General features: G+C 43.7%; 1 protein-coding gene across 3 annotated transcripts in view; it reads right to left on the bottom strand.

Moving 5' to 3' along the window:
- The window catches only part of asb7 (ankyrin repeat and SOCS box containing 7), a 47,206-nt gene that overhangs the window by 9,615 nt on the left and 16,480 nt on the right, over positions 1–21,111 (bottom strand). For all 3 annotated transcript variants that reach the window (XM_080214227.1, XM_080214226.1, XM_080214228.1), the window contains one exon: positions 10,321–10,926. In XM_080214227.1, coding sequence (XP_080070353.1) covers positions 10,321–10,926 — 606 coding nt within the window. The remainder of the gene's footprint in view (positions 1–10,320; positions 10,927–21,111) is intronic.

Below are 21,111 nucleotides of genomic sequence, written 5' to 3'. Positions count from 1 at the left end.
GACAGAAAGCAGGAAAGTACAGGCCAGTTAGCCTAAGGAACTAGGATATTCATCATAGGGAAGATGTTAGAAGCTATTATTAATGATGTTATAGCAAAACACTTCAAAAAATTCTGGGTAATCAGGCAGAGCCAACATTGCATTGTGAAAGGAAAATCTTACTTTAACCAATTCATTGGCGTTCTTTGAAGAAGTAACATATAAAACCTTAGAGTTTCTACAGTGGAGGAAACAACCATTCTGCCCATCAAGTCTGCACTGACCGGCCAAAAGAGCACCCAACCCCCACCATCCCTGGAACCCCATGCCCATGGCTAATCCACCTCACTTAAACATCTCTGGATACTAAGGTATAATTTTAGCCTGGCAAGTCCACCTGCACATCTTTGGACTTGGGTGGGGGGAGAAGGGGGAGGGGTGGGGCACGGTGGCATAGTGGTTAGCACTGCTGCCTCAGTGCCATGGACCTGGTTCAATTCCTGGCATGGGTCACTGTCTGTGCGGAGTCTGCACATTCGCCCTGTGTCTGTGTGGGTTTCCTCTGGGTGCTCCTGTTTCCTTCCACAGTCTGAAAGATGTGCTGGCTAGCTGGAGTTTGGCGAGTGGGGGATGTTCACAGTAACTTCATTGCAGTGTTAATGTAAGCCTACTTATGACATTAATAAATATATTTTAAAACTTTAAACCTCAAACTTACAATTTATACAAATGACTTGGATGAAGGGGTCAAAGATATGGCTGCTAAATTTGCTGATGACACAAAGATAAATAGGATTGCAAGATGTGAAGGTGACACAAAGAATAGAAAGAAATACAGATAGGTTAAGTGGAGAATGATTTAGAAAATGGAGTAGAGTGTGGGAAAAGTGTGAAATTGACCATTTTTAAGACAAAATAAAAAAGCAGATTATCTGAATCGTGACAGTCTGCAGAGGGATCTACATTAGAGCAAGTAATTAAGAAAACTAAAAGTATGTCATCATTTATTACAATACAAAAGTTAGGTGGTTATACAGGACATAGATGAAATCACATCTACAGTGCTGTGCACAAAATTGGTCTCCTTATTTAAGGAAGGACGCAAGTGCATTGCACACAGTTCAGATAAGGTTTGATACCCGGATTGGAGGATTTATCTTATTTGGGAAATTTGGACAGGCTACCTGCTGGAGTTTAGAATAAGAGACACAGGTAATGGAAACATAAAAGATCTTGAGGTGCTTTAACAGGGTGGACATGGAGACAACGTTTCCAGTCATGGGAGAATCTAGAACTAGGGACCACTGTTCAAAACTAGTGGGTCACCCATTTAGGACAGAGAAGAATTTTTTTTCTCTCAGCCAATGAGTCTTCAGAACACTCTTGCTTAGGCAGCACCGTTCAAACACACTAGCATCTAGAAGGACCAAGGCACCAGATACATGGAACTCCACATCCACAAGTTCCCCTCCAAGCCACTCACCATCCTGACTTGGAACTATATTTCTGTTCCTTCAAACTATCCCAAACTCTCTCAAACAACAATGTGACAAGAGTACAGAAATGAGATAGAGAATCTGGTGAACTGGTGCAGCAACAATAACCTCTGTCTCTCAATGTCAACAAAATGAAGGAGATTGTCATTGACTTCAGGACACAAAAGGAGAACATGCCCCTGTCTACATCAACGGGGACGAAGTAGGAAGGGTCAAGAGCTTCGAGTTTTTAGGTGTCCAAATCACCAACAACCTGTGCTGGTCCCCTCATGCTGACACTATAGTAAGAAAGTCCACCAACGCCTCTACTTTCTCTGAAGACTAAGGAAATTTTTCATGTCAGCTACGACTCTCATCAACATTACGACTCTCATCGACACACCATAGAAAGCATCCTTTGAATCACAGCTTGGTATGGCCCCTGCTCTGCCTAAGACCGCAAGGAACTACAAAAGGTCGTAAATATAGCCCAATCCATCACGCAAACCAGCCTCCCGTCCACTAACACTGCCTACAGTTCCTGCTGCCTTGGCAAAGCAGCCAGCATAATTAAGGACTCCACATTCTCTTCCACCTTCTTCCTTCGAGAAAAAGATACAGGACAGGTACCAACCGACTCAAGAACAGCTTCTTCCCCGCTGCTGTCAGACTTTTGAATGGACTTACCTTGCATTAAGTTGATCTTTCTCTACACCCTAGCTATGGCTGTAACACTACATTCTGCACTCTCATTTTTTCCTCTATGAATGGTATGTTTTGTCTGTTATAGCGTGCAAGAAACAACACTTTTCACTGTATGTTTATACATGTGACAATAACAAATCAAATCACTGTCACTGGGTCAAAATTCTGGAACTCCCTTTGTATGGGATGGGATGTACCTACAGTTCACCACCACTTTCTCGAGGGCAAGGAGAGATGGGGAATAAATGCTGGCCTAGCCAGCGACATTCACACCTCTTTAATGAATAAAAAAAGGGCACTGGAAGCAGAGTTTTTGAATGTTTTTTAATGTAGAGATAGATAGATTTTTGATAAGGGGGTGATAGGCCCCCAAGCAGTGATACAGATGTGGAGGAAGAAATTGCAAAGCAGATTATGGGTAGGTGTGGAGGTCACAGGGTAGTTGTCATGGGTGACTAACTTTCCAAATATTGATTGGGACCTTTATACGTCGAATAGTTCGGATGGGGCAGTTTTTGTACAATGTGTGGAGGGTTTCCTGACACAATATGTGGACAGACTGACAAGAGGTGAGGCGACATTGTACTTGGTACTGGGTAATGAACCAGGCCAAGCATTAGATTTGTTTGTGGAAGAGCACTTTGGAGATAGTGACCACAATTCAGTGTCTTTCATTATTGCAATGGAGGGGGATAGGGCCATCCAGCAGGGCAAGGTTTATAATTGGGGCAGGGGTAATTATGATGCAATTAGGCAAGAATTAGGGAGCATAAGATGGGAACACAAACTCTCAGGGAAAGGCACAAATGAAAAGTGGAGCTTGTTCAAGGAACAAATACTGCTTGTATGTCCCTGTCAGACAGGAAGAAAATGGCCAAGTGAGGGAACTATGGTTCACAAAAGAGGTTTGTCAAGAGGAAAAAGGAAGCGTATGTGAGAATGAGAAAACAAGGTTCCATTGGGTCGCTTGAGGGTTACAAGATAGCAAGGATTGAGCTAAAAAAAACGGCTTAGGAGAGCTGGGAGAGGGCATGAGAAGTCCTTGGTGGGTTGGATCAAAGAAAACCCCAAGGCTTTTTACTCTTATGTGAGAAATGAAAGAATGACCAGGGTGAGGGTAGGGCCAGTCAAGGATAGTAGTGGGAACTTGTGCATGGAGTCAGAAGAAATAGGAGAGGCTATGAATGAATACTTTTCTTCAGTGTTCACCAAGGAGAGTGGCCATGTTTGAGGATGAGTGTGAGATGCAGGCTGATAGGATAGAGGAGGTAGATGTTCTGAGGGAAGATGCATTAGCAATTTTGAAAAACCTGAGGGTCGATAAGTCCCCTGGGCCAGATGGGATATATCCTAGGATTCTTTGAGAGGCAAGGGAGGAGATTGCAGGGCCTTTAGCTTTGATCTTTTTTCCTCACTGTTCACAGGGATAGTGCCAGAGGACTGGAGAGTGGTGAATGTTGTTCCTCTGTTCAAGAAAGGAAATAGGAATGACCCTGGTAATGATAGGCTGGTCAGTCTTACTTCGGTGGAATAGTGGATGAGATGGAGGGCTCTTGCAGGCTGCAAAGAGACATTGATAGGATGCAGAGCTGGGCCAAAAAATGGCAGATGGAGTTTAACCCTGATAAGTGCGAGGTGATTCATTTTGGGAGGACAAATTTGAATGCGGATTACAGGGTCAATAGCAGGGTTCTGAGGAATGTAGAGGAATGGAGAAATCTTGGGGTTCATATCTACAGATCTCTGAAGGTTGCCACTTAAGTGAAGAAGGCCTATAGTGCGTTAGCGTTTATTAACAGGGGATTAGAGTTTTAAGAGCTGTGGGGTTATGCTGCAACTGTACAGGACCTTGGTGAGACCACATTTGGAGATTGTGTGCAGTTCTGGTCACCTCACTATAAGGAGGATGTGGAAGCATTTGGAGAGAGTGCAGTGGAGGTTTACCAGGATGCTGCCTGGTTTGGAGGGTAGGTCTTACGAGGAAAGGTTGAGGGAGCTGGGGCTTTTCTCTTTGGAGTGGAGGAGGATGGGAGGTGACTTAATAGAAGTTTATAAGATGAGGGGAAAGATAGAGTGGACGTTCAGAGACTATTTGCTCAGGTGGATGTAGCTGTTACTAGGGGGCATAAATATAAGGTTCATGGTGGGAGATATAGGAGGGATGTCTGAGGTAGATTCTTTACTCAGAGCGGTTGGGGTGTGGAATGCACTGCCTGCTGTGACAGTGGAGTTGGACACTAAGAACTTTCAAGCAGTTATTGGATAGGCACATAGAGCACACTAAGAGGGTGGTGTTTTCATTCAGAGGGTGGTGGGTGAGTGGAATCGGCTGCTGTCAGTGGTGGTGGAGGCGAACTTGTTGGGGTCTTTTAAGAGACTTATAGGTGAGTAAATGAGATTTAATGGGATTGAGGGTTATAGGTAGGTCTAGTAGGTAGGGATATGACCAGTGCAACTTGCGGGCCGAAGGGCCTGTTTGTGCTGTGGTTTTCTATGTTCTAGCACACCAGAATGGTAGGGAGTGGAATAGCTTGATCTTGGTTTCGGACAAAGCTTGGCACAACATCGAGGGACGAAGGGCCTGTACTGTTCTACGTTCTGATGAATAATTTTAAGAAGGTGGGACTGAAGGTCATGTCAAGGAGAGGGAGTGAATAAGAGATGACAATGTAGGAAGGCAGAGAAGATTGGGATATTGTAATTAGTAGTGCAGACCAAGGCAGGAGTCAAGTGAACGTTAAACTTGGGTGTCATGGCAACTGAGGTGTGGGAGCCAAGAGGCCTGGAAACAGATGGAGGAATCTTCAGGTGTGCGCCATACTCAAACTGACACTCAGCATTGAAGACTGCTGACAATGAAAACACATTGAAGGGGTTTAGTCCTGACCTCAGCACCAATGGGCAAGGGATTTCATCGGGGAAGAGTAGAAATTGTGCTGTTACATTCCGTAATTAAGGGGACAGATGAGTCCTGCTTGATGTGCTGCCTTGCTGGTGCCAGGGTAAAGGGCATCATGGAGAGGCTACAAATATTCTGCTGGGAGAAAGAACTGAGCCACAGTTGTAGTACATGTTTGGACCAATGACAAAGTGAGATCCTATCATCAGATTTTCAGGGAATAATTCTGAAATAATTCTGATTCCATATACTGGCAACAGTAGAAATATGAAGATTGGGAGGATCAATATTTCCTTTTGAATTATAATTCAAATTATTATATTTTGACTTGAAATGTTAACTCAGTTTCTCTCTCTACAAATACTGAATATTTTCAGTACAATGTTTTTATTTCAGATTTGCTTTTGGTATTGTGATATTTTGCTTTTATTGTATTAGAGAAGCTGGGCTTAATCAACTTTTCTCTAAGGAGAATGAGGGCAGATCTGACAGAGGTGCACAAGGTTATGACAAATTTGGTGAGATAAGATAGGCAGCCCATTACCTAATGTAGAATGACTAGGGGGACACAGTTAAAATTCTAAACAACAAATGCAGTGGGGATAAGAGGAGAAACCTAGGAAACGCCTAGAATTCAGTGCCATTAAAGGATGTTAAAATGAAATTAGATGGGCATGAGGGAAGTAAACTTGCAAGGTTATTTGGAAGAATGGAACTGATTGGATTGTTCAGAGAATTATATCCTTCTGAGCTGTACTGTCTCTATGATCTGACATTACTGAAAGTCGTCACTAGGACGCTTACCGGTATTTGTAGTTTTTTTCCCCTTACTTTGTAAGCACTTACCTCCGAGTATCGGTGTCATTGTTCCTGTGGAGCAGCACCGAGAGGCAGCGATTTTTGGGCGTGTGTGGAGGTCATGAGTGAGGTAAATTTTCTTGTTTAAATTTTTAACTTTTTATTTCCAGTTAAAGTTGCGAGTAGCGGTGGTTTTTTTTTCTTTTTTTAAATTAGTTAGAAACTGGAAGTTGTCACTAGGACGCTTACTGGTATTTGTAGTTTTCTTTTTCGGGTCTCTGACCCTGTAAGTTGGCACAGAGAGGATACCCGATCCTCTACACTGGTAGAGAATCCCACCCTCCCCCCTCCTCTAACCTAATAATAAGTTGTGGGAAGTTTTTTTTTCCTGCTGGAAATTGTTTCAGGGATGGCAGTTCAGGCAGTAAGCTGCACCTCCTGCGGTATGTATGTGGTGAGGGACACCAGTAGTGTTTCTGCTGATTTTACCTGCAGGAAGTGTGTACGATTGCAGCTTCTGGAGAAGCGTGTTAAGGAGCTGGAGTTGGAATTGGAGGAACTCCGGATAATTCGGGAGGCTGAGGTGGACATTGATAGGAGTTACAAGGAGATAGTCACTACTAAAAATGAGTCTTGGGTAACTGCTAGGAAGAGGGGAAAGCAGCAACTGGGGGGACAATCCCCTAGGGCTGCTCCCCTCCAAAATAGGTTTTCTGTCCTGGAGGCTACAGTTGAGGAGGAATCAACTGGAGATAGCCAAAGGGAGCAGGTCTCTGGAGGTGAGCCTGTTGTGAAGGCTCAGGTGGTTAGGGGATGTAAAAGTTTGGGCCTGGTGATTGGGGACTCCACAGTTAGGGGGACAGATAGGAGAGTCAGAAGTAATGGTAGGGACTCAGGGCTGGTGTGTTGCCTCCCAGGGGCTGGGGTCCGGGATGTTTCAGAGAGGGTGTTCAGGACTCTTAAGGGAGAGGGAAATCAGCCCCAAGTCATAGTTCATGTGGGGACGCATGACATAGGGAGGTTAAGGAGATATTAAGCAGAAATTTATGGAGCTGGGGTGGAAACTTAAGGCCAAGTCAGACAGAGTGGTCATCTCGGGACTCTTGCCTGTGCCACGGGATAGTTTAGAGCGGAACAGAGAGAGGGAAAGTTTGAACTCGTGGCTGAGGGGATGGTGCAGGAGGGAGGGGTTCAGGTTCTTGAGCAATTGGGGCTCATTCTGGGGAAGGTGGGACCTCTACAAGAGTGATGGTCTACACCTGAATCACAGGGGAACCAATATCTTGGGGGGAAAATTTGCAAAGGCTATGCAGGGGGGTTTAAACTGATTCAGAGGGGGGGTGGAATCCTGAGTAGCAGGGATGAAAGTGAGGGGGGCATAGATGGGGACTGCAATGCACGGCATCATGGGGGTGGAGCAGAGCAGGGTTTGAAATGCGTATACTTTAATGCGAGGAGTATTCGCAATAAAGTGGATAAACTTGCAGCGTGGATCAGTACCTGGAACTTTGATGTTGTGGCCATTTCAGAGACATGGATAGAGCAGGGACAGGAATGGTTGTTGCAGGTTCCAGGGTTCAAATGCTTCAGTCGGAGTAGAGGAGGAGGTAGAAGGGGGGGAGGGGTAGCATTATTAGTCAAGGATTGTATCACAGTGTCAGAGAGGAAGTTTGATGAGGATTTGTCTGTTGAGGTAGTATGGGCTGAGATTAGAAATAGGAGAGGAGGTCACCCTGTTGGGAGTCTTTTATAGACCTCCTAAAAGTTCTAGAGAGGTTGAGGAAAGGATTGCGGAGACGATCCTGGATAGGAGTGAAAGTAATAGGGTAATTGTTATGGGGGATTTTAACTTTACTAATATTGATTGGAATAGCTATAGCTCTAGCTCATTAGAGGGGTCAGTTTTTGCACAAAACGTGTAGGAAGGTTTTTTGACTCAGTATGTAGATAGGCCAACTAGAGGTGAGGCTGTACTGGATTTGGTGCTGGGAAATGAGCTAGACCAGGTGTTAGACTTGGAAGTTGGGGTGCATTTTGGTGATAGTGACCACAATTCGGTTACGTTCACCTTAGTGATGGAAAGGGATAGGCACGAACCTCGGGTCAGTAGTTTTAGCTGGGGGAAGGGTAATTATGAGGCAATTAGGAGAGAATTAGGAAGCATAGGTTGGACTAGGAGACTACAGGGTCTGGGAACGTCCGAAATGTGGAGTTTTTTCAAGGAGCAGCTACTGCGAGTCCTTGATATGTATGTCCCTGTCAGGCAAGGAGGAAATGGTCGAGCTAGGGAACCGTGGTGCACTAAAAAAGTTGATTCGCTGGTTAAAAGGAGAAAGGAAGCTTATGTCAGGATGAGACTTGAGGGCTCAGGTAGTGCACTGGAAAGCTTTAGATTGGCTAGGAGGGAGTTAAAGAGTGAGTTAAGAAGGGCTAAAAGAGGACATGAGAAGACTTTGGCTGATAGGATTAAGGAGAATCCTAAGGCGTTCTATAGATATGTTAAGAACAGAAGATTGGTTAGGGCAAGATTAGGGCCAGTTAGAGACAGCAGTGGGAAGTTATGTGTGGAACCGGAAGAGATTGGAGAGGCATTGAACCAATATTTCTCTTCGGTATTCACGCAGGGAGACATAAATGTAGCTGTGGAGAACACTGGGTTACAGGGTTGTAAACTGGATAGTATTGCAGTTGATAAGGAGGATGTGCTAGATATTCTTGAGGGTTTGAAAATAGATAAGTCCCCTGGGCCAGATGGGATTTACCCTAGGATTCTCTGGGAGGCAAGAGAGGCAATTGCAGAGCCTCTGGCTCTGATCTTCAGGTCGTCGTTGGTCACAGGTATAGTGCCAGAAGATTGGAGGATAGCGAATGTTGTCCCATTGTTTAAGAAGGGGAACAGAGACTTCCCCGGGAATTATAGACCGGTGAGTCTTACTTCTGTTGTGGGCAAGGTTTTAGAAAAAATTTTTAGGGATAGGATTTATAGTTATTTAGAGAGTAATGAATTGATTGGAGATAGTCAGCATGGTTTTGTGGAGGGTAGGTCGTGCCTTACTAACCTTAGAGTTTTTTGAGAAAGTGACCAAAGAGGTGGATGGGGGTAAGGCAGTTGACGTGGTATATATGGACTTTAGTAAGGCGTTTGATAAGGTTCACCATGGAAGGCTTCAGCAGAAAATGCAGATGTATGGGATTGAGGGTGATTTAGTTAATTGGATCAGGAATTGGCTAGCAGATAGGAGACAGAGGGTGGTGGTTGATGGTAAGTATTCGTCATGGAGTTCGGTTACAAGTGGTGTGCCTCAGGGATCTGTTTTGGGGCCACTGCTGTTTGTAATTTTTATAAATGATCTGGATGAGGGTATAGTTGGGTGGATTAATAAATTTGCTGATGACACCAAAGTCGGAGGTGTGGTAGATAGCGAGGAGGGGTGTCATAGTTTACAGAGAGACTTGGACAAGTTGCAGAGCTGGGCCGAGAGGTGGCGGATGGAGTTTAATGCGGAAAAGTGTGAGGTAATTCACTTTGGCAGGAATAACAGATGTGTAGAGCATAGGGCTAACGGGAGGACTCTGAATACTGTGTATGTGTACATAGATCCCTGAAAGTTGGGAATCAAGTAGATAAGGTTGTTAGGAAGGCATACGGTGCCTTGGCGTTTATTGGTAGGGGGATCGAATTTAGGAGCTGCAGTGTCACGTTGCAACTGTACAAAACTCTGGTGCGGCCGCACTTGGAGTATTGTGTGCAGTTCTGGTCCCCACATTATAGGAAGGATGTGGAGGCATTGGAGAGGGTGCAGAGGAGGTTTACCAGGATGTTGCCTGGTATGGAGGGGAGGTCCTATGAGGAGAGACTGAGGGATTTGAGGTTGTTTTCGTTAGAAAGAAGGCGGCTAAGAGGGGACCTTATTGAAACATGTAAGATGATTAGAGGTTTAGATAGGGTGGACAGTGATAGTCTTTTTCCTCAGATGGAGAAAGCTAGCACGAGGGGGCATAGCTTTAAATTAAGGGGTGGTAGTTACAGGACGGATGTCAGAGGTAGGTTCTTTACCCAGAGGGTGGTGAGGGATTGGAATGCCCTGCCTGCTGCAGTTGTAAACGCGCCTAGTTTGGAGGCGTTTAAGAGATCCGTGGATAGGTTTATGGATGGAAAGGGATTGGTTTAGGTTAGAGGGTCATTACTTTTTAATTGGTCGGCGCAACATCGTGGGCCGAAGGGCCTGTTCTGCGCTGTAATGTTCTATGTCCTTTGCTCTATTTTGCACTGTAATTTGTACAATTGTTTTGCTTTGATTTAAATGAATATTCTAGTCAGAATTATTTTAAAACTCGGTGTTTCTTGCTAATTTATTCATGCCATCTAACTTAAGTATAACATAGAATTGAACACAAGACAAGTTCCGATGGGCTGTTTCCTGACTTAATCATGTAAATCTAAAAATGCAAAAAAAAACTTACTTGTAACTTCCTGTAAGAAATCCAGGCATGGTCTGCTGGTTCCAGATAGACTTACAGAGACAGCCAGAGGGGTCTGCCCCTCATAGTTCCTTGTATTACAGTCTGCACCATAGTTATGTAACATCCGTGCACAAAGCACATCGTCCTTTAGTGCAGACAAGTGTAATGGGGTTTGTCCATCCTCCAGTCTGCCAAGGTTTGTGTCTGCACCTCTTTGAAGAAACATTCGACAATATGAGTGGTTGCTTTTGATCACTGCATACCGCAGCAGGAAACCATTTTGAATGTCAATATTGGCATTGTGATCCAGAAGGATTTTCACACAGCTTGAGCGCTCTCTGATGATAGCCAGCTGAAGTGGCGTGGTGCCTTTATCACTGAGTGGGTCGACCTCAGCTTTAAACTCCAACAGCAGTCTGACAAATGAGTCTCTGCCATAGTGCGCAGCCACATGGAGCGGAGTCCATCCATCATTGCTTTTAGCATTAATTATGTCAGGTCGGTGTTCTGATTCCAACATCAACCTTGCAATCCGTGCTCGGCCATGCATGGCTGCATAATGCAAAGCTGTAAAACCTCCAATTAAGTCTTTAACTGTGGGATCGGCTGCAAAAGATCAAAACACAATTACAAGGAGATAGTATCAGGACACGATCTTTCAAAATAAAAACCATCTCATTAATTAACTGGGTATGCAAAGCTGGAAATCGAGATTAAAACTTTAAGAAATGCTTGTGATTATGCAATCTGATCTCTGGCAGTCAAAATGTCCTCTACAACCACCATATTAAACAGCTGATCAATCGTTAGTTGGTATTTTACACTTTCATTGCATTACTATGAAATGTCCTTCTGTTTGCTACAGTTCCATATTCAAACTGCAATTAGGTAATACAGTACGTATGATGATAAATTCTTAATGAGACAATACTCCTTTATTTAATCCATACAGGCCAAGTTAACTTAACCTATACAAATAATTTTATGTAGTAATAGACACAAGTGTGGAGGTGGAGATGATTCATATGTTCAACATTGCTCAGTTTAGTGCTGCACTCTTGCTTCTGAAATAAAAAACTGTGGGTTCAATTCTCAACCTAGAACTGAAGCACAAAATTGATAACACTCAGAACTGTATTGACATAGTGCTTTAAGTTGGGAGTGATTTTAAAAAAAGGCCTATCTGCCCTCAGGTGCACATAAAAGATCTCATAATACAAGCTGAAGAGCAGGTGAGTCCTTAGGGCCAATATTTATCCTTCAAGGGACAGCTAACAGTGATGATCTGGTTAATGAGTTCATTGCTGTTTTTGGGTGCTTGATGTATGTAAATTGACCATCCTATTTCTGATATCAACACTAATATAAAAGTGCTTTATAGTTATAAAATGCAGAGGGGTGTTGCAAGGTCATGAAAAGTGCTACATAAATGTATATGTTAAATAACATGACCTCAAGAGCAAAGCTACTAACATTCAAGCACATACAGTTCATCGTGCAAACTGAACCTGCTAAACACTGAATTTGCTTTCACCGGACAATGATTGATTTTGTTATCCATCATAATGTCATTGGAGAGGCTACTCCCAAGATAACAAAACTTCTATACTGAACAGAAGAATGTGTTATTGATTGTGACTGCAGGATCTTTGAGTGTGTGGCCAAGGGTGGGTTAAACAAGATCTTTCATACTTGTCAGACCAAAGTCCTCCAGGCTACTGTAGAGTGATCAACAAGCAGCTGAATGTCCTCTGAAATACGTGCAATGAAAGCGCAGTCATCTGCAAAGGGTTCACTCACCAGCTATCCTGCAACTGTTGTGCAAGCTTTGAGCCTTTGCAAGTTGAAGAGATTACTGTTTGTCCTGAATTGAATGTGGACTCATGTATTGAGATTTTTGAATGTGTTCTACAACTTGGCTGGAAAGCACATGGCAAACAGAGCTGGAGCCAGCACGAAGCTTTGCTTGGTGCCGTCAGCGACAGGAAAGGCATCTGATAACTTACTACTATGCACCATTCTGACCATCATAGTTGTGAAATGAGCAAATTTTAAAAAATATATATTTATGGGATATGGGCATCCTAAGCTAGACCAGCATTTATTGCCCATCCCTAGTTGCCTTTCAGAAGGTCTGGTTAGCTGCTGCCTTTAATTGCTGCAGTCTGAGGTGTAGGTACATCCATATTACTGTTAAGGAGGGAGTTCCAGGATTTTAACCCAGCAACAGTGAAGGATATATTTCCCAATCAGGATGGTGAATGACTTGGAGGGAAACCTTCAGGTGGTGATGTTCCCAGTTATTTGCTGCTCTTGTTCTCACATTGTTGCATCTTTAAAACTCGAACAGCAGGTTAGCTGTGAAGACTCACATTCTAATCAGTAATCTGTAAACTGTGTGTGCTGTTATATGCTCTGTCTGAGGCCAGAACTCTCCATTTACCTGACGAAGGGGCAAACCCCGAAAGCTTGAGAATTTACTATCAAATAAATTGGTTGGACTTTTAACCTGGCGTTGTGAGACTTCTTACTGTGTTTACCCCAGTCCAACATCGGCATCTCCACATCATGGCTACAGAATAGCGGTTATGGATTTGAAAGCTGCTGCCTAAGAACCTTTGTAGATGGTACACAGTGCTGTTACGGTTCATGTGGTGGAGGGATTGACACTGATTATCTTTTCAGGGCCGCCTTTTTTGTACAGAACGTTTCAAACATTTCCAGTTTACTGTGTTAAACAACTTGGTCAGAACAATGAACACTGTATAAGGTTTTATTCTGTTAGGATTCTTCTTGAATTTGACATGCTGCAAAGACCATGTCCACTGTTTCCCATCCTTCACAAAATCCACACTGATTCTGGGTACACAGTCATTGAGCTGAGCCACAATCCAAGAATATCCCTTGTAAGGATTTTGTTTGCTAATGAATATTAATGATATTCCAGTCGATTGCCACAGGTGGACTTGCTACCGTTCTCTCTGTAGTGACAGGTAATGGAGTTATCTTTGCTGGTGTAAGACACAACAGTGCCCTCATTCCAGATCAGACAGAAGAGACTAGTGAGTTGCTGAATGATGCGAGACCCTTTGTACGTTCAGCTCCCAGTGACTTGCCCACATAAAAGTGATTTATGGCTTTTGTCACTTCTGCTTATAGGAGGATATAAGCCCTTCCAAAGTGTGGTCAGTGGAAGTGATTGTATATGATGGATTCTGGTCTAGATTACTGAAATGCTTTGCACAATTAAGGGGTAAGGTGTTAGCGTGGATAGAGGATTGGCTGTCTAATAGGAAGCAGAGAGTTGGTATCAATGGATGCTATTCTGGTGGGCAGTTGGTGACTAGTGGAGTGCCACAGGGATTGGTGCTGGGGCCTCAACTGTTTGCCACTTATATAGATGATCTGGAGGAAGGGGCTGTGTAGGGTGACGAAATTTGCTGATGACACAAAGATGAGTGGAAAAGCAAATTGCGTGGAAGGTGTGGAAAGATCTGGATAGGCTGAGTGAGTGGGCAAGGACCTGGCAGATGGAGTATAATGTTAGCAAGTGTGAGGTTATCCACTTTGGCAGAAATAATAGTAGGAGGGATTATTATTTAAAAGGCGATAAGCTGCAGCATGCTACGGTGCAGAGGGATCTGGGGGTCCTTGTGCACAAGTCACAAAAACCCAGTCTGCAGGTGCAGCAGGTGATCAAGAAGGCGAATGGAATGTTGGCCTTTATAGCGAGGGGGACAGGATATAAAAGCAGGGAGGTCTTGCTGCAACCGTGCAGGGTACTGGTGAGGCCGCAGCTGGAGTACTGTGTGCTGTTTTGGTCGCCACACTTGTGGAAGGATATATTGGCCTTGGAGGGAGTGCAGAGGAGGTCCACTAGGCTGATACCGGAGATGAGGGGGTTGACCTATGAAGAGAGACTAAATAGACTGGGTCTGTACTCATTGGAGTTTAGAAGGATGAGGGGGGATCTTATAGAGACATAAAAAGATAATGAAGGGGATGGATAGGGTAGAGGTAGAGAGGTTCTTCCTGCTTAGAAAGGTCAGCAGGACTAGAGGACACAGCCTCAAGATAAGGGGGGGTGCAATTTAGATCAGAGTTCAGATTCACCACTCAAAGGGTGGTGAATCTCTGGAATTCTCTGCCCGTTGAAGTGGTGGAGGCTACCTTGCTAAATATATTTAAGTCACGGGTAGATAGGTTTCTGATAGACAGGGGAATTAAGGGTTATGGGAAGAAAGCGGGAAAGTGGAACTGATCCACTTCAGATCAGCCATGATCTTGTTGAATGGCGGGGCAGGCTCGAGGGGCTGGATGGCCTACTCCTGCTCCTATTTCTTATGTTCTTATGAGAGAATCAGATGCCTATTTATTAGGAGCTGCCATTTTTTTTGTTCAGGGATGTGGATGTCGCTGCCTTGGCCAGTGAAGGAATGGCAATATATTGCCTTGGAGATGGTGAGGATACACACAAAACATAGAAACTAGAAGCAGGAGTAGGTCATTTGGCCCTTCGAGCCTGCTCTGCCATTCATTTTGACCATCAAATTCAATATCATGATCTCTCCCTTCCTCCCATATCCTTTAGATCCCTTTAGCCCCAAAAGCTGCATAAAATTTAGTCTTGAAATCAAACAATGTTTTAGCCTCAAATACACTGTGATAGTGAATTCCATACATTCACCACTCTCTGGGTGAAGAATTTTTGCTCACCTCAATTCTAAAAGGTGATCTCTATTTGTAGACTCCACCACCATTAGAACATTCTTTCTCAATCTACTCTGCCTATCCCTGTGAGAATTTTATAAGTTTCTATGAGATCACCTCTCTTGAGCTGCTGCAGTCCATGTGGTGCAGATACAACACAGTGCTGTTAGGGAGAGAGTTCTGAGATTTTGACCTAATGACAACGAAACAGCAGCGATATATGTCCAAGTCAGGATGGTATGCAGCTTGGAGGGAAGCTTCCAGGTGGTGGTGTTCTCATATCTTCTAGCCTAGACTTTCTAGATGGCAGTGGATATGGGTTTGGAAGATGCTACATAAGGAACCTTGGCAAGTTCCTGCACTGCATTTGGAGATGCTACATATGGCTGAATCAAAATCGTGGAACTCCCTCCCCAACAATGGACTGCAGTGGTTCAAGAAGGCACCTCACTATCTTCTAAGTGCAATTAGGATGGACAATAAATGTTTGCCAAGCCAGCGAAGCCCACATCCCATGAATGAATAAGTAATAAAAAAAAATTACCCTAGGTCTCTGGATTACGAGTCGAGTGACAATGCCATTCTCATTCAGCTGAAAGAATGAGCGTCATACCTGTAGGTTTTGAGGGTATAGATTGATTGCAGACCTTCATGTGGATAAAATCATCAAATCCCTTAAGGGCAAAAGATGGTCAGTCGGCCCATTGAGCACGAACCGACAATAATCCCACTCAGCCCTATTTACCCTGCTAATCCCCTTGACACTAAGGGGCAATTTTTCCTGGCCAACCAACCTAACCTACATACCTTTGGACTGTGGGAGGAAACAGGAACATCTGGAGGAAACCCACGCAGGCACAGGATTGAGAATGTGTATAAGGTAGATTGAGAAGAAGGAAGGGTTAAAATTGGGATGCGTAACTAGAAATCAGTTGAGGGATAAACTGGTTATGGAAAGGGCCTGAGGCGAGGGTGACAAGGCTCACCGAAACTAACAATCACGTTAAAAAAACTGCTAATAGGTAATTGGAGTTCTGGCTTCAGAGGGCAGGGCCTTATCGATTGTCTTTTGTTCTTGAAAGTAATCTAATCAGAAACTTTAACAGTCATGTCCTTACGTGGCTATCGCCTTTTGTTCTTGAAAATAATCTAATCAAAATGTAACAATACAGCTACGCCCTTATTAGCTAACAGAAGCATGTGGATGTATCTCCGTCGTGTATAACTGAAACTGTTTTGTAAGCCAGACGGAGACTCACGAACCCAAACTTGATGCGCATGGTCTAGCGGTCTCTCCTCCGATGCAATAAAGGAGGATTGCGGAGAAACCTGTCTCTCATCAGTTTTTGATCCAACTTCCGAAAGCGAATTCCACAATCGGTGAGCGAGCTGGGAGCCCAAACGCATAGTACAGGTCGACTGGCGTCAGTGATCGAGACGGGGCGAGGAAGGACAGAGACGGACGGCACCACAAGGTAAGATTAACCTTGGTCTCTCTCTACCAACCCGTGCTTCTATCTCAACCCCTTCGGCCAACTAGTAACTATCCCCCTCGAATCTGGACACAAGACAGTCGGAGAGACACAGGTAACAAGAAAGTGGAGGGTTCGAGTTCTCCACACGTGCCTAGAGGTTTAAGTCCACAGGTTTATTCAGTACAAAGCCAATACAAAGAGATCGAGTCCCTAGTAAGAAATAAGTGGGTTAACAAGAAAGAGGTTCGAGTCCCCAGAGAATTAGGCAGTTAACTGGAGGGTTCTAGTCCCCAATATGTGCCTGGAGGTTAGACTCCACAGGTTTATTCAGTACAGAATGAAATGCAAACTCCACATAGACAGTGACCCGAGACCGAAATTGAACCCGGGAGTCTTCAGGTCATTATCAGCAGTTGCTTGGAGCTCTTCATTCTGGTTTTCCCAACATCTAGTTCTTCATTTCTTGGTTTGGCCTGCAGTATGTGTTTTGCATGATGGTTTCTGGCATTCCTTGCTGGTGATTTCTTGTCAGACAGCTAAGACTTGCGAAGATTTTGCATTTTGTCTAGAAGCTTGCACATGCCTTGGTCATTGTTTTGATTTTGTTGCTTCCAGTTAATGAATCCTTGGACCTCAGAAGCTGTGCAGTAACATCGTTCAACTTTTTCCAAGAATCTTCAATGGCAATATTGTCCTTTGAGATATCAGCAATTCCTGTGGCTAGACTGCATTCCAATTCTTGTCTCTTGACCCTGTCTTTAAGAACAATTACATCAACCTTCCTTTGTGGCTTGTCCCGGTGCCAAAACGTGTTCACATTTGTTTTCAAGGATGCATATTCCTGACAGTATCCTGCACCTCTAAGGGAGTCGATAGAGTACATGTCCCTGGGATTTCATATATTAACGTGCACCAACATGTGCCAGTGTTACATCTGGGGTGCATCCATTTTGTCTGTCTGCTTGCTGGAAGACTTTGGGGGCATTCCTTCCATTCTGACCTGCTAATTTTTTGGTGGGTCGGAATGGGAGACACTTGATAAAAGACTGGTTTGGCTTCAACAGGAGTACAAATCTGGACAAAGCATTTGAAGAAACATATGAAGGTTTTAAAAGGAAGAAAAGATTTGCCAGAATGGTTCTAGGTTGAAGGACAAAGGTCTTTCATTTGTCGATAGACTGGAGAGACGATTGAGAGGAGATTCAGTGACTACAGCTCAGCTTTTAACACCATTATTCCTACGAGACTCAGCTCCAAATTTCATGCTCTGGGGTTCGGCTTCTCCCTCTGCAACTGGATCCTTGACTTCCTAACCCCAAACTGCAGTCAGTAAGGAAAGGCAACAACATCTCCTCAACTCTGGTGCTCCACAAGGCTGTGTCCCCAGCCCCTTTCAATACTCCTTATACACCTTCGATTGCGTGGCCAAATTCTCCTCCAACTTGATTTTCAAGTTTGTTGATAACACCATCGTAGTGGGTCGGATCTCAAACAACGACAAGACATAGTATAGGAAAGAGATAGAGAATCTGGTGAACTGATGCCGCAACAATAATTTCTCCCTCAATGTCAATAAAATGAAGATAGTCATCAATTTCAGGAAGCGTAGTGGAGGACATGCCCCTGTCTACGTCAATGGGATGAAGTAGAAATGGTCAAGAGCTTCAAGTTTTTAGGTCCAGATCAGCAATAACCTGTCCTGGTCCCTCTGTGTGGGACACTATAGTTAAGAAAGCTCACCAACGCCTCTACTTTCTCAGGAGACTAAAGAAATTTGGCATGTCTGCTACAACTCTCACCAACTTCTACTGATGCACCATAGAAAGCATTCTTTGTGGTTACATCACAGCCTGGAATGGCTCCTGCTCAGTCCAAGACCGCAATAAACTACAAAGGGTTGTGAATGAAGCCCAGCCCATCACTCAAACCAACCTTCCATCAATTGACACTGTCTACATTTCCTGTTGTCTCAGAAAAGCAGCCAGCATAATCAAGGACCCCACACACCCCTGATATACCCTCTTCCACCTTTTCCCATCAGGAAAAAGAGACAAAAGTCTGAGGACACATACCAACCAAGTCAAAAACAGCATTTTCCCTGCTGCCATCAGACTTTTGAATGGAGCTCCCTTGCATTAAGTTGATCTTTCTCTACACCGTATTTATGACCGTAACATTATATTCGGCACTCTCTCCTTTCCTTCCTTATGTGCAGTATGCTTGGTCTGCATGCCTTGTAAGAAACAATACTTTTCACTATATACTAATACATGAGACAATAATAAATCAAATTTGATAGAGATGGTGAAAATTATGAAGAGTCAAGGCAGAGTAAATACTGAGAAACTGTTCCCACTGTCAGATGGGTTGGGAACTACAGGACATAGATTTAAAGTACTTGGCAAAAGAACCAAATGCAGGGCAGGCTCGAAGGCCTAGATGGCCTACTCCTGCTCCTATTTCTTATGTTCTTATGTAACATGAGAAAAAATGATTTTGTGCAACAAGTGGTTATGATCTGGAATACAGTGCCTGAAAAGGTATCTACAGCAAACACAGTCACAGCTTTCATAAGGGAATCAGATAAGCAACTGCAGCAAACATGGCTTTGGTTCAATGAGCCAAATGGCTGCCTCCTGTGTTGTAGCCATTCTACTATTAATCCCAAAACTGATCAAATACTTGTATTTATAAAGCACCTTTTACATATTAAAACAGCACAAAGCCCTTCACAGGAGCTTTATAAAGCCAAGCCACACAGGACAATGTTAGGGCAGATGGCTAAAAGCCTGGTAAATTTTAAGGAGCACCTTAAGGAGATTATTCAACATGTAATTGCACTTCTGCTGGAACACTGCATCCAGTCCTGGGTACAATACTTTAGGAAGGACGTGAAGGCATTGGAGAGAGTGCAGAAAAGATTCACAAGGATGGTTCCAGGGACAAGGAACTTCAATTACAAAGATAAATAGGTTTTGGAACAGTTTTCAATGGAAAACATCCAGAGGAAATGTGATAGAGGTGTTCAAAATCATAAGGGGTCTAAACAGGATAGAAAGGGAGAAGTTTGCCACCTGTTAAAGGATCAAGAAAAGAGCACAGATTTCAAGTAATTGGTAAAAGAAACAAAGGTGATGGGAGGCAAACTTTTATCACACTGTGAGATTAAGGTCTGGAATGCATTGCCTGAATGTAATGGAGGCAGATTCAATCAAGGCATCCAAAAGGAAATTAGACTATTACCTGAAAAGGAAGAATGTGCAGGGTTATGGGGAGATGATGAAGGAATGCTACCAGATGGACTACGCAGAGAGCGGGTGGGAGGGAGCGTGGGCCCCAACTCCTTCTATGCCACTACCACCAAATACGATAATCTGTGAACATGACTGGAACAATTGCATGATTCCGAAAACTACAATAACTTCATAATTAAAATATTTCAATCCAACGGTCAAGGTTTCAAATTGCACCATTGTAAACTGCAAAATTAAGTTTAATAAATCTGATCTTCTGTGGGCTGCAATCAGAAAACATCCATGAAACTTGCTGGATTGTCATCCACAGCCATCAATTGATCAATGGCCATCAGGGAAAGGATTAACTGCCCCTACTCCATCTAGCCTGCTGTTTACTCTGATACCACACCATATCGTTAATCTTCAACACCCTCAGGGCAACACTGCCACTCTTTTTAGTTGATGCATAGACCAACTTTGGCACCACAACTCTCAAGACCAGTGGTCATGTCTTGGGGTACATGCAATTCTTCAGCCAGCAATGTAATGTCTTCTGCAAAATCCAGGTCGGTCAATCAGTGGCATTGCCATAAAATATCCACCATTGCCTTCAACAACTATAACTGGATAACAAAAGGATTGCCTATCACCATCAGGAAACAGAACATTGGAGATGTTGACTGAGATGAGGAGAGATTTCTTTACACAGAGGGTTGTGAATCTTTGGCATTCTCTACCTGCGAGAGCTGTGGAAGCTCATCACTAAGTAAGATGAAAGCAGAGATTGATAGATTTCTGAATAACTTTAAAAAAAGAGTTCAGTGGATAGTGGAGGCTAAACACATTGAAGGATGTTATTAAACTAGAAAGAGAGCAGAAAAGATTTACTAGGATAGTACCAGGACTTGATGGTTTGAGTTATAAGAGGCTGGATAGACTTTTTGCCCTGAAACATAGGAGGCTGAGGGATGATCCTGTAGAGGTCAATAAAATAATGAGGGGCATAGAACAGCTAGATAGTCAATACCTTTTCCCAGTAGGGGAATCTAAAACTAGAGGGCATAGGTTTAAGGTGAGAGGGGAGAGATATAAAAGTGTCCAGAGGGGCAATTTTTTCACACAGAGGGTGGTGAGTGTCTGGAACAAGCTGCCACGGGTAGCAGTAGAGGCAGGTACGATTTTGTCTTTTAAAAAGCATTTAAACAGTTACATTGGTAAGATGAGTATAGAGAGATATGAGCCAAATGCGGGCAATTGGGACTAGCTAAGTGGTAAAAAAGGGCAGCATGGACAAGTTGGGCCGAAGGGCCTGTTTCCACACTGTAAATCTCTATGATTCTGTGACCACTTCCCTAATTTGAAAGTAGCAT

Source organism: Carcharhinus amblyrhynchos, chromosome 28 (assembly GCF_965287045.1).
Source record: "Carcharhinus amblyrhynchos chromosome 28, sCarAmb.v2.hapA, whole genome shotgun sequence".
NCBI classification, from domain to species: domain Eukaryota; kingdom Metazoa; phylum Chordata; class Chondrichthyes; order Carcharhiniformes; family Carcharhinidae; genus Carcharhinus; species Carcharhinus amblyrhynchos.
Note: the sequence above shows the minus strand (reverse complement) of the source record. Positions and strands in the feature narration are given on the sequence as shown.